The 12,769-nt window shown below is 40.5% G+C and overlaps 1 protein-coding gene across 1 annotated transcript in view; it reads left to right on the top strand.

Annotated features, from left to right (window-relative positions):
• Positions 1-12,769, top strand: part of Lamb1 (laminin subunit beta 1) — a 66,196-nt gene that overhangs the window by 11,206 nt on the left and 42,221 nt on the right. The window contains exons 5-12 of the mRNA XM_005343881.2: positions 1,524-1,712; positions 1,799-1,862; positions 5,203-5,405; positions 8,136-8,256; positions 9,582-9,770; positions 10,044-10,223; positions 10,348-10,460; positions 12,375-12,454. Of these exons, the coding sequence (XP_005343938.1) occupies positions 1,524-1,712; positions 1,799-1,862; positions 5,203-5,405; positions 8,136-8,256; positions 9,582-9,770; positions 10,044-10,223; positions 10,348-10,460; positions 12,375-12,454 (1,139 nt within the window). The remainder of the gene's footprint in view (positions 1-1,523; positions 1,713-1,798; positions 1,863-5,202; positions 5,406-8,135; positions 8,257-9,581; positions 9,771-10,043; positions 10,224-10,347; positions 10,461-12,374; positions 12,455-12,769) is intronic.

Here is a 12,769-nt window from a genome sequence, read left to right as displayed (position 1 = left end):
AGAGTTCTGTCTGCTTTCTCTCCTACTTCCACTTGAACTTTTTCCTCACACCCTCCTGAAATCTTCAACCTGTTCTGAGTATTTGGTTTTTTTTTCCTATTCCTCTGGCACCCGCTTTTCACCCATGAGCACACAGAACTCCTGTGCTCGGCCTCTTAGGCACTTTTCTAGAGTACTGACCTGTTTTCCCTTACCATCCATTCACTTTGTTGGAGAGATTCAAGTATTAAGTGAGTGCAGTAACTTCCAAATTCTGTTTGTAAAACTGAGCACCGTGCCCATGTATCTGGCCCCAAAGGAGCGTTCATATAATTTTCAACACAGCCACCCATGCCTTAGGGCCTTGTGTTTCTTTCCTGTCTCCTTTTTCACTACAGTCTAATTGACCAAATGTAATTAGATACATTATACTGTCATTAGTTATACAGAATAGTTGACTTTATATCTCTCTGTCCATGTTATAACTGTGGAGTTAACAGCCTTCACCTTTCTTTGGTTTCTCTGCATCTTTTCATCTTCCATGTTTAATGACAATGCTATCAGAGTTGTTTTTCTAAGTATAATCTTCATTTATTGAAGAAATCCAACCCTTGAGATCCCAATTTGACATTATCTTTTCTGTGAATGGTCTCTAATTTTTCTATTATTTAAAAATGTTTCCTTTTGTGGTAAAGTATGCATAACAGATTTTCCCATTTTTACATGTATAACCCAATGATGTTAGACATATTCAAGATGTCATACTGTTGTCAATTTCCAGGACTTTGTCGTCACCGCAGATAGGGCCTCTAACTAGTCACAGAGCACTAGTCCCTCATTGTCCTGCTCTTTCCTGGGACCTCGTTTCTGCCTCCATTTATTACCCTAGGTATTTCACATAAATGGAATCATAATAGTTGAGATTTTGCATAGCTTATTTCACTTAGCACAGTGCCTTCAAGGTCCATCTGTGTTACAGTGAGTATGGCGTTCCCCTCCTTTTGCAGCTGAATTATATTCTATTGTGTTATCACATTTTGTTCTTCCTTTACCAGTTTATAGGCACTTGGGATGTTGCCACTCTGGCTATTGTGAATAATTCTGCTTGTTTTCTTGACTGTACTGTGGTGTTTGACATATTGCACTATGATATTTTATGGTCATATGTATTTCTTATTAGACTGTGCAGCATATGGATGGCATTCATTACATCTATTGAATGATTAAATGAAGAAGTGAAAGAGCAAGCATTCAAATTCAGTTCTGTCATGGGAACAGTGGCTAAATATACCAAAATATGCTAGCTACAAAGGCCTGTTTATAATCAGCTTCCAAAGAGAAGCAGCTTGTTGATCTACTAGGGTGGGAGAAGTGTTTCCTTGCAAGAACACCCTCCACAGAATAGTGTGTAGTGTTCAAAAGTGAGCTAAGTCTGATATACCAACCACATGAAGTTGGACTTTTGGCACACAATGCGTGACATTTTTGAAAAGGACAGATCAGCAATCAAAAGCACCAAACGAGACTTTTCTCCTGCGTTTCAGACATTCCGTCCAGCTGCTATGCTGATAGAGCGGTCTTCTGACTTTGGGAAGACTTGGGGTGTGTACAGATACTTCGCCTATGACTGTGAGAGCTCATTCCCAGGCATTTCGACTGGCCCCATGAAGAAAGTGGATGACATCATCTGTGACTCTCGATATTCTGATATTGAGCCCTCAACAGAAGGAGAGGTTTGTATGTCTCTTTGTTTTAATTCTACTTGCTAGTCTACTTTTTGATCATTGCAAAAATACTAACCCTCTTATCTATTTTTTAGGTGATATTTCGTGCTTTAGACCCTGCTTTTAAGATAGAAGATCCTTATAGCCCAAGGATACAGAGTAAGCTTGTTTTCAAATAAATGCTTACGTGGGAAACAGTCATCATGGAACAAGTATCTTCCTTCCCAGTGTCCTGCTACCAATATACTGATGCCCAGTCCTAAATTCACCTACATTTTCTTCCTTTTTTATAGTCTTCAGAAGCTCTTCAAATTAACAGTAATCAGTCTTCACTGATAGGGAACACATTTTGATTATGTCAGCAGAATACTGACCATGCCACCTTATACTTTTTGTTGCTCAGCGTATTAGAGTATAAATTGAGTTGCTATAGTAAACCTCCTCCAAATACAGTTGCTCAAATAAAACAGGTGTTTCTTTTGTAAGTATGAAACTAGCGGGAGTGATTTTACATTTTAATTTTATGCGTATGGGTGTTTTGCCTGCATGTATGTGCACCATGTTCATTCCTGGTGCTTTAGGGGGGCAAAAGAGGATGTCAGATCCCCTGTGAAGTAGAGTTACAGACAATTGTGAGCCAACCATACTTGCTGGAAATCAAGCCCAAGTCCTCTGAAAGAGTAGCCAGTGTTTTTAACCACGGAGCAATCTCTCTAGCACTGGAGGGATTCTCTAAAAAATACAGCTCAGTTGCCACAATTAGTTTTACTATATAAAAATGCAAGATGATACCCGGTTAAATTTAAGTGACTGTTAAATAACAAGTTCTTTTTCAAGATCACGTGTAACATTTGTAGTTGGTACGAATGTGTCCCATCCAATATTCGAATTTAACTGAGTATCCTTTATTATTTGCTAAATCTGGTAATCATAGCTATAAGACTATCTCTTTCCCTAGGATTCTCCACACCAGCAGAATTAGAATACTATCACTGTTTCCTCACTCTAGAAGTCAAGTACAAAGATAAGACATGGATGTTGTGCATATCACATTTGCTCATTGCTATAATTAGTTTTGTAGCTAGAGCACAAAAGAAACTGGGAAATTTGTCTGCCTATGTGGCCTGTGCTCTGCTAAAACTCTTGGCAATGGCTCTTATCCATAAGCAATAGGAAGTAAGAACACTGAGAAATATCAGAAATTCCAGTCGTGGCCAGTATATGTAGTAAGGTGAGGATTGTATAGCCTTTTGATAGATGAATGACCCAAGTGCAGAGTTGGATAACAAGCATAAGGTGATGGGGCAGTGAAATGGCAGGTGGATCTTGAGTTCATATGATATAATTCTTAGTTCAGAGCTCTTGCCACTGTTTAACAGTTGTTTATATTACAGGACTGCATATTGATGTTCAATAATTAAACTCATCGGCTTCCATACCATTCTATCATATTGTAGCAACATGATCTGGTAACATACTTAAAACTTTACCTTTCCCATCTTTGAGTGGAAATAGAAATACCAACCTGAGGGTTGTTTGAGAGAAAATGAGTCGTATATAAGTGACCAGCCCAGAGCCAGAGAGGAAGAAAGTTTTCAGATGATTGAAGCTGCTGCTGGTAGTGATGTTAACCTTATTGCGAGCAACAGCAGTTTGTCTTGCATAGAGCTCATCCCTGTCAGAGTAAAAGAGGGAGATACCCTCCTCCCTTATTCTGCCTTGCTATGAGGTTACAATCAGCCAAGTAACTGTTCTTGTTGGTCTTTGCACGGCCCTCTTTATAACCAAAGTTTCATGCACTTCCAAGCTTACAACATGAGAATAGAGTAGAAGATATCCAGGGGATGTTGACAGAAAAGTCTGCTTTTCAACTTAACTTAATTTGACATGTGTTCCAGACTGTTTTGGGAGTGTAGTTTACTCATTCATTCTATTGTAAAACAAGTATTTAATGACATATCCATGCAATCTCTGAGCAAGTCATGAGGCTATTGTTATAGGTCTCAACATCTGGTCATGACAAACAGCTCTGGAGTCCCTAGAAATACTTACGTTCTGCTTTGCAGGTTAAGTGTATGGGACTTGAAGAACGTATTAAATTTATGACTCAGTTCTCTTGACTACACTTGTTGTCCAGTGGCATCTGGACCTATTTCTAGGAAGTACCCATGTTAACTGTTTGTGCCTTTGATTTATAGTAATCAAGGGAACAGACTTTCTTTCTATCATTGAGATCTTGAAGACTCCCTTCAAAGTGATGTTCCTCTTAGAAATGCAGGCAGCTCGAGGCTCTATTGTTCCTCCATATGGCAGGAGAGAGTGGGGGGCTGTTTGCTCTTCTGAAGGATTCTAATGAAGTTCGAGGGTTTCTAAATAGTCCAGCTGCCCTTCATGTTTGTTTTCTGGCCTCTTGTCAATAGTGCTCACTGTGTGCATGAGCATTTTGCAGATGTTGCCATTCAGCGCAAGATTGTGAGTTCTCTGTTTTGTATTTAATTTTTACAAAGAGCCTAAGTTTAATGCATGGACTTTCTCTTTCCAGCCTCAGCTATTTCTGTCTTCACTGTAAGCTATGCATGTGTTATAACTATTTAAAATTGCATTTGGTCTCTTTGGCCATTCAGGAAAGCCACCTGAGTAACAGGTTGACTGGCCCTTGGTCTATCTAGTCAGATAGAATGTCCCTGACAGCCCAGCTTCTGGAATAAGCTTAGGCTTATAGACCCAGGAAGAAAGAGGAAAGATAAAAGAAGATAAGTTGATTTATAAGAAACTTTTGTGTAGGAAAAACAATTTGCCTGACCACCTAGAACTAAACCCCTTTGTCCTCATGTCACAATACTGAATTAAAAAAAATATAAAAATGTTTTTCAAAAAAATGTAGACTACAATGTTGCTTAAAACTTGATTGAAAGAGGTCATAAATTTGTGAGGGAGTTGAGGGGACTATGGAGGAGTTGGAGGAAGGAAAGGGAGGGTAATAGAAATACAGTGCACATATATAAGTTTCAAAATACTAGTTTAAGAAAAGCTTGGTTGAGACATTATTCCCCTAGAGAGGGAGTTTTCTCTAGTCTTATTACTTGGATTTACGAGGCAGTAAATTTCAGATAGTGTTTTCTCATTCAAAAACAAATACATATCTGTTCCTATTGTAGTTACAATTGGCACCCAGGATAAACCCATTTCTACCTGAAAGGAATTACTGACTCTGACAGCAGTGGCTATGGGAACCAGGGACATTGCAGTATTTTTAGGTTAAGTGACAGTGGGTTTGGAACTCCAAGACTGTAACTGACATGACATTCTTACTAATCGGAGGCTATTGCACTGTATTAACTATGGTAAGGGTTACGCCATCATCTCATTCATTCAGGAGGAGTCAAGCTTACTTAGACTGCTGTCATCTGCCCAGTCTGTCACTAAAGAGAAATGATGTAGAATTGCCACAGCATGCTTATCTGTCTGATGAGACCTTTCATCTTGGTGACCTTTGTAGATCTATTAAAAATCACCAACTTGAGAATAAAGTTTGTGAAACTGCACACTTTGGGAGATAATCTTTTGGACTCTAGAATGGAAATCAGAGAGAAATACTATTATGCTGTTTATGATATGGTGGTTCGTGGGAACTGCTTCTGCTATGGCCATGCCAGCGAATGTGCCCCTGTGGATGGAATTGATGAAGAGGTGGAAGGAATGGTGAGTGTTCTGTGGATGCTTGTTCAGGTGATCTGAAAGGCAAAACCTGTCTTTAAGTCTGTCACATTTTTTAGCAGTTTTAAATTCCCAAAATGGACTTTGATTTTTGAGTCACATTAGTGGCTGATTACTGATTCCCTGTCTTGGAGAGTTGCTTAGGTTATGAGAATGTGAGCAAAAACTACTAGTTTCATAGACCCTTAATTGGCTTTTGAAATCTATTGCTTTAGGCTGTTGCTGAAGTATTTTAGTTACCAAGGATTAAAAAATTGTGTAAATAACAACCCAGATAGTTTTCTCCATTAAGAAGATTAAGAAACCACAAGCCTCCAGGCTTTATGCTGGTAAGAACAAGGTGGCCTCAGCTCAGAGCGACTGGCAATTATAACCCAGGACCAACCAGAGATACCTCTCAGAGAGCAAGTGATACTTTCTCTTTGTCCTCTCCTTTAACTTTCCTTTCTTTGCCAACTTTATATTGTGTTTGCAAACCAAATACTTGGAATTTTAGATTTCATTTCTTTGGCAAATGGTTAATATGCTGGTTAGTTTTTGTCTGGTTGACACAGACAAACCCTGGAAAGAATGAACAATTGAGAAACTGCCTCCATCAGACTGACCTGTAGAAATATGTGGGGCATTTTCTTGCTCAGTGATTGATGTGGGAGGGCCCAGCTCACTATGGTGGTGAAACAAGTTGAATGAGCCATACGGGATCAAGCAGCATTCTTCCAAGGATTCTGCTTCAGTTACTGCCACCAGGTTCCTTCAGTGATAATAGACTGTGACTTGTGACTTGGAAGTGTTAGCCAAATAAACCCTTTTTCTCTCCCAAGACAGCAGCAAACTACAGCAGTTAGGCTGGAGTATTGTACTTTAATCCACTTAAGTGGTTTCCCAAAAAATTCTTCAAACCCTTAGGAGTTTAATACCACATGGAGACTCTGCTGTCCTTGAGAGATCTATCCCAGGCACCTCCCATAGTCTCTGGCCCTCCCTTGACGACAGGCATATGTTGCTTATTTTCTCTCTGTCTCTTTAAAACTAGTTAGTCTTTGTACAAAGGGTGCAGAATCTGCGTGCTCTGCCCTTCTAAAACCTCTACCTTCCCTTTACTCCAGTTGGAAGTCTTCATGAGTAAACAAGTTAGCTTTTTAACAGCCCGAAGGCAGGGATATGCTTCTAATCAGTACATCTTTCTGAGAATTCAAGACAGACTTCGCTTTGCAGCACAGAAATCTTTGTGACTTTATGTCCAGTCATTCTCGTGGCCTCAGAATATGCATATTCAGGCGCTGAGTGTCTTGTGATGTGAACTGGCCCACTGCTTTTCAGTTCAGTGCAAGCCCTGGGAACGAGAGGAGTTTAATCTCTACCTAACTGCACTCTGTCAAAACAGAGAGGAGAGACCTGTCTGTCCTGTTCCCAAATTCCAGGCAGTAGACATCAGGGTTACGGCAAAGGGCTTATACCTGTTTGGTAGAAAGGATCTATTTATCCTTTGCAGGCTACAAGGGTCTTAAGAATGCCTTGGCGTAAAATGACATTCAGTAGTACATCCTGAATCTTTTAGAAAAATTAATTTGTGTCTTTCTGATAGTTTTATTTTCTTGCTTGAAAGAAAACATGGTAAATGGTTGAAAATGGTTTTTTTTTTATTGTTAAGAAAAATTAAGTGCTTTGTTTAAAGGGAGGAAATTGTCACCTGGCACAATGTAAAATGCACAGTGGTCAGATCCGGTTCTTGGAGACAAGTGCATATGGCATTCTACACTCATTTTTATAGGTTTCTATTACAGTAGCTTTAAAGAAATTATTCTTAGATAACTAGTTTGAAAATACGTTGCATTTTATTTAGTGTGTATGTGTGTCCCCTCACTCATGACCCACTGAGTTCATATGGAGGTCAGGCACAACTTGAGGAAGTCAGTTTCTCTATCCATGTGAATACTGGGGATAAAATTTAGGTATTTAGGTATTCAGGTTTGGTAGCAAAGGCCTTTACCCACCAAACCATCTCACAGACTCTAGGTTAATTTTGTTGCTGTTATTTTAATTCGTAAATAATTACTTAAAAATAATTTACATTATAATTACATCACATCATTTTCTTCATCCCTTTCCTTCCTCTCAAACCATCATACACACACACACACACACACACACACACACACACACACCTCCTTGCTCTCTTTTAAACTTGTGGCTTTTTTTTCCATTAATTGTTGTTATATATATGAACGTGTGTATGTATGCAGACATACATAAGACATACATACATATATATGTACATATCCCTGAATACATAAATACAACCTATTCAGTCTTTAATTTACTTATATGTGTGTTTTCAGGGATAATCATTTGGTATTGGATAACCAGTTGGTATGTTCTTCCCTGAGGAAGACCATTTATCCTGCTGTAAGCATTCTTCAGTTGCCTGCAGTCCCTTAAAAAAATTTCTTACATTGTTAATTTTTCTCATCTGAATCCTTTGCGTAGATATTCAGTTCACTGTCTATTGTACCATAGAAACTATTCCAGAAACAAGGATAATTGCTATTATCTTACATGGATAGAAATTGCTTAGTTGAGGAAAGAAAATAAAAGAAGCCCTCACTGGTAGGAGCTAGAGGTGTGTGTGAAAGATTCTATCTTCTGCCGACTGTGGAAAAGGTGTGGCCGATTGTGTGTTTCTGACTTTGCTTCTCCTGGTTTGTAACTTCCCAGGTTCATGGACACTGCATGTGCAGGCATAACACCAAAGGCTTGAACTGTGAGCTGTGCATGGATTTCTACCATGATTTGCCGTGGAGACCTGCTGAAGGTCGAAACAGCAATGCCTGCAAAAGTAAGTGTCAGTGGGAAGGGCAGTTGGGATCCACTTCTACAATGAATGCGTTTGCAGAGGGGAGGAAGATAGGGCCATTCTCCTGACTGTGAGTGTTCCGGAGCAATAATATGTATGCATTGAGTTAAATTAACAATAATTAGTATGTCTGACATTGACCTGGGAAAACAGCAATGGTGTCCATGACATTGCATCTGCTTTTAAGACAAGAGGATAACAAGACAAATGAAAGGCAAATATTGTATATTTCTGGTGTGGGTTTGAGGTGTCCCCCGAAGGATCATGTGTTGAGTGCTTGGTGCCCAGTTGGTGGCACTGTTGAAAAGTAATTGGGTTCCCAGGCCACTAAGTTGATCAGTGGATCAGTCCCTTGATACATTCCTTGCTGAACCTAGGTTTACTAGGTTAGGTCCTGGAGAAGGAGGTAGGTCTCAGAGGTATGCCTCTGATGATGTTTCTTGCTCCCAACCTTGTCTGGTTTGTTCTGCTTCCTGACTGTCTTGAAGTGAGCAGCTCTGCTATTCCATGCCTTTCCGCCATATCACAGAGCCAGCAGCACCAGAATGAGCCAGCTGTAGAGTATAACCCCCAAAACTATGAGCCAAAGTAAAGCCTTCCTCCTTTAAGTTGTTTTCACAGTAATCAAAGAAGTCTGCCTTGTTGATGGACTGCCCATGTGCTAGAATTACAGGCTGCACCATGTCTACCACTGTCATCCCCCACACCTCCTGCCATATTCTTCAAATATGAAGCCCAAAAAGATTTCCTAGGAATACATTGTCCAGCATGTCCTTCAGAATAGTAGAAAGTACTGCAATCAATTCTACCTAGTAGGGTGGTGCCAAAGGTACCTTCAGTGGAACAGCACCCTTCTCCTGTGTTGATCTCACTGAGAAAACAGCCAAGTAAATCAACTAGGTTGATCTCAAACTCAGAGATCCTCCTGCCTCTGCCACCACAGTGCTAGGATTAAAGGTGTTTGTCACCACGACCTGGCCTAGCAATCTTAAAGTTGCTAACCTGATTTGTGGTTTCCACCAGGATTCTTTTTCATGACCTTCTCACTGATTGCTGTTCTACTCAAACTCAGTCCCCACTTTGTTAAACTTCCTTCCTGTTACCTCCATCTTCCATGGGTAAACAGATTTAAAAGTTTTGTTCTTGCCAGGCAGTGGTGGCACATGCTCTTAATCCCTGCACCTGGGAGGCAGAGGAAGGCAGATCTCTGTGAGTTTGAGGCCAGCTTCGTCTACAAGAGCTAGTTCCAAGACAGGCTCAAAAAAAAAAAAAAAAGTTTTGTTCTTGACATTGGTCTTGTCATACAGAATGCAACTGCAACGAACATTCCAGCTCATGTCACTTTGACATGGCGGTGTTCCTGGCCACTGGGAATGTCAGCGGGGGAGTGTGTGATGACTGTCAGCACAACACCATGGGACGCAACTGTGAACAGTGCAAACCATTCTACTACCAGCACCCCGAGAGGGACATCCGAGACCCCAGTCTTTGTGAACGTACGTTGGGAAATGTCATTTATAGGGCCTGTTTTGTTTATTTGTTTTAATCATTTTTCATGCAGAATAATTGTTGTCAATATCCTCCTCTTGGAGCTCAGACTCTGAGCAGCGTAGCCAGCATTGCTAATCAGTTGCTGTCTAGGATACGGGGAGAAGCATTTACGCTAATCAAACCTTCTTAAGTTCTCTTTGGCTGGATTTGGAGGGTGGAAGAAAATATATGTGCTTACTTAATTCCTGATGCCTTTAACTTGGAGTTGTTCTTCTCAGCATGTACCTGTGACCCAGCTGGTTCTGAAAATGGAGGAATCTGTGACAGTTACACTGATTTTTCTGTGGGTCTCATTGCTGGTCAGTGTCGGTGCAAATTGCATGTGGAAGGAGAGCGCTGTGACGTTTGTAAAGAAGGCTTCTATGACTTAAGCGCTGAAGACCCATTTGGTTGTAAATGTAAGTTTGTTTTGGGGCATTCTCCAGGGATATAGTTCCATTTTACACTGAAATTGTAAAACTAAACAATAGCTTTGGACTCACTTGGTTTGTGTTTCTTTGCTTCATTTTGTCTCTAATAAAGCATGTGCTTGCAATCCTCTGGGGACAATTCCTGGAGGGAATCCTTGTGATTCTGAGGCTGGGTACTGCTACTGTAAGCGACTGGTGACAGGACGGCGCTGTGACCAGTGTCTGGTAAGTAAACCTTGATCTCTCGATAAGAAGTTAGTGAATATGGCATGGTTGTTTTGTTTTTGAGGTAGAGTCTCAGTATATACTCAAGGCTGGCTTTGAACCCACAGTCCTCTCAACCTGCCACCCATGTCCTTGTATGGTATGTGTGTACCTGGAAAATAAGGAATGTGTCTCCTGTTATGAATTTTACCATCATCCATACAAGTTAATGCTAAGAGACCAATGAGAAAAGTCAAAATGAGGATTCAGAGTGAGTTATTTGACAAAGCACCACAAATAACGCTTATGAAGACAAGTGAACAGTTTTTAAAAGTGGCAGTGCTAATTGCGAGTGAGGACATGATGAGCTAAGACTTGTTAGTTGCTAGCAGAAATGCAGGTTGACTCATACTGTAAAAAGCGTTTCAGAGAAATGTCTCAGGAGCTAGTAAAAATGTACATATTCCTAACCTAGTAAACTTACTCCCGAGGCTCCCAGTGAGATCCTCAGAGAATTGGACAAAGGTGTATCCCTCTCAAGATTCATTCTGTCCTTATTAATTATGGCAGAAGACTTGGAATCAACAGTGGGAAAGTAGGTACATGAACTTGGGGATTTCCATACAAAGTGATATCAGTTCCTGTGGAAAATGACACTAATGCAAGGAAATGTTTGTGTTGTTATACTAACAAACAAACCAGAATAACACAGAGACTTCATGTAGGAAAAAATTTCATCAAGACTGAGAAAATCTGGAGGAAGTACACCAATAGCAGTTCAGTGGAATAGTATTTTGGGGGGAAGTGGGTGCTGGGCATTGAACCCTCTATTTTGCACATATTGGGCTTTAATAATGAACCCCAGCTCTAGCCCTGAGTAGAAGATTATGAGGGTAGTTAACATAGATTATCTTATAGCTTCTGTGGCATTTTAATGCTGTTTTTATTTAGTTTTGCTTAGAGGATCCACTTGCCCCATACATACATGCATTTGCAACCCCTAAGTGTGTGTGCTTGTGTACAATCCTGAGATGGTTAATAAATGTCTTGAAGTCTGATTTAAATTAGTACATCTGAGCAGATGAACCTCTGTTTGCTTTTGAGATACAGGGGAATCTCTGTTGTAAGGAGGCCACTTGTTCATTTCCTGGCTGCCCAGACTCCTGAAATAACCGCACAGAAACTCTATTAATTACTCTATTAAAAACTCTACTAATCACTGCTTGACGAATTACTTAACTCTATTGCTAGCTAGCTCTTACATCTAGAATTAACCCATCTCCATTATTTTCTATTTTACCATGAGGTCCGTGGCCTACCTGCAAGGTTTCAGCGTGTCTGTCGCTGGCAGCGGCTCCACGGCTTCTTCTTGACTCTGCCCTTCTTTTTCCCAGCATTCAGTTTAGTTTTCCCCACCTAGCTCTGTTCTACCCTATGAGACTAAGCCAGACTCTTTATTAACCAATGGTATTCACAGCATACAGAGGGGAATCCCACATCAGATCTCTGTATGAAGAGACCTGGCATTTGCCTTTCTTTTTATTAGAGAAGAAGCTCTCCTTTTTTCCTGCTGTGTCCATGAACACAAATCCTAAAGCCTTTCCTTGTGGGTCTTGTGACAGACTGAACTGAAGGAAATGTAAAGACATGCCGAATACTTTCCATAACTGTTCTTACTGCCAGAGCCATTTGCATGAAGAAAACTGATCTCTGTACTGCTTGCTCAGAGCAGGACAGCACTTTCCCTCAAATGACTCAAAGATGAGTGTGTGTGTGTGTGGAGGGGGGTTAACTAAGAATATTTCTACCCTCTGTCTGTTTTCATGGTTGAAAGCAATGCTTGGAATAACCAAGCATGCTGGAGCTTGTTCTTTGCTGAGTCTCTTGTACAGTCAAAGGAACCCATCTTTACATGTTTGATCTTTTGTTCTGTAGCCACAACACTGGGGCTTAAGTAACGATTTGGATGGATGTCGACCTTGTGACTGTGACCTTGGAGGAGCACTGAACAATAGGTAAGTGGAATCTTATTTGTACACTGACCCAGGTGCCAAGGAAACTCATGACTTCTGGAAATCTGAGGTTTTGTTGCCTCTTAAGAAAGTTTGTAAAGTATGTTCATCCTTGGTTTGAGTATCTGCTAATCATTTGTACTGTAGTCTCAGTGAGTTCAAGGGTTGTTATCATGCCAGGAGTTATTGTGTTGGCCTAGAGGTGGCTTAGTGTTTGCAGAGGAGCCAAGTTTGATTCACCCGTGTCACTAAAAATGCATGGAATTCAAGCTCCAGGCTCTAACACTCTATTCTGGCCTCCACAGGCACCTGAACTCA

The sequence above is a fragment of the Microtus ochrogaster genome, chromosome 1 (assembly GCF_000317375.1).
Source record: "Microtus ochrogaster isolate Prairie Vole_2 chromosome 1, MicOch1.0, whole genome shotgun sequence".
Classification (NCBI taxonomy): Eukaryota; Metazoa; Chordata; class Mammalia; order Rodentia; family Cricetidae; genus Microtus; species Microtus ochrogaster.
Note: the sequence above shows the minus strand (reverse complement) of the source record. Positions and strands in the feature narration are given on the sequence as shown.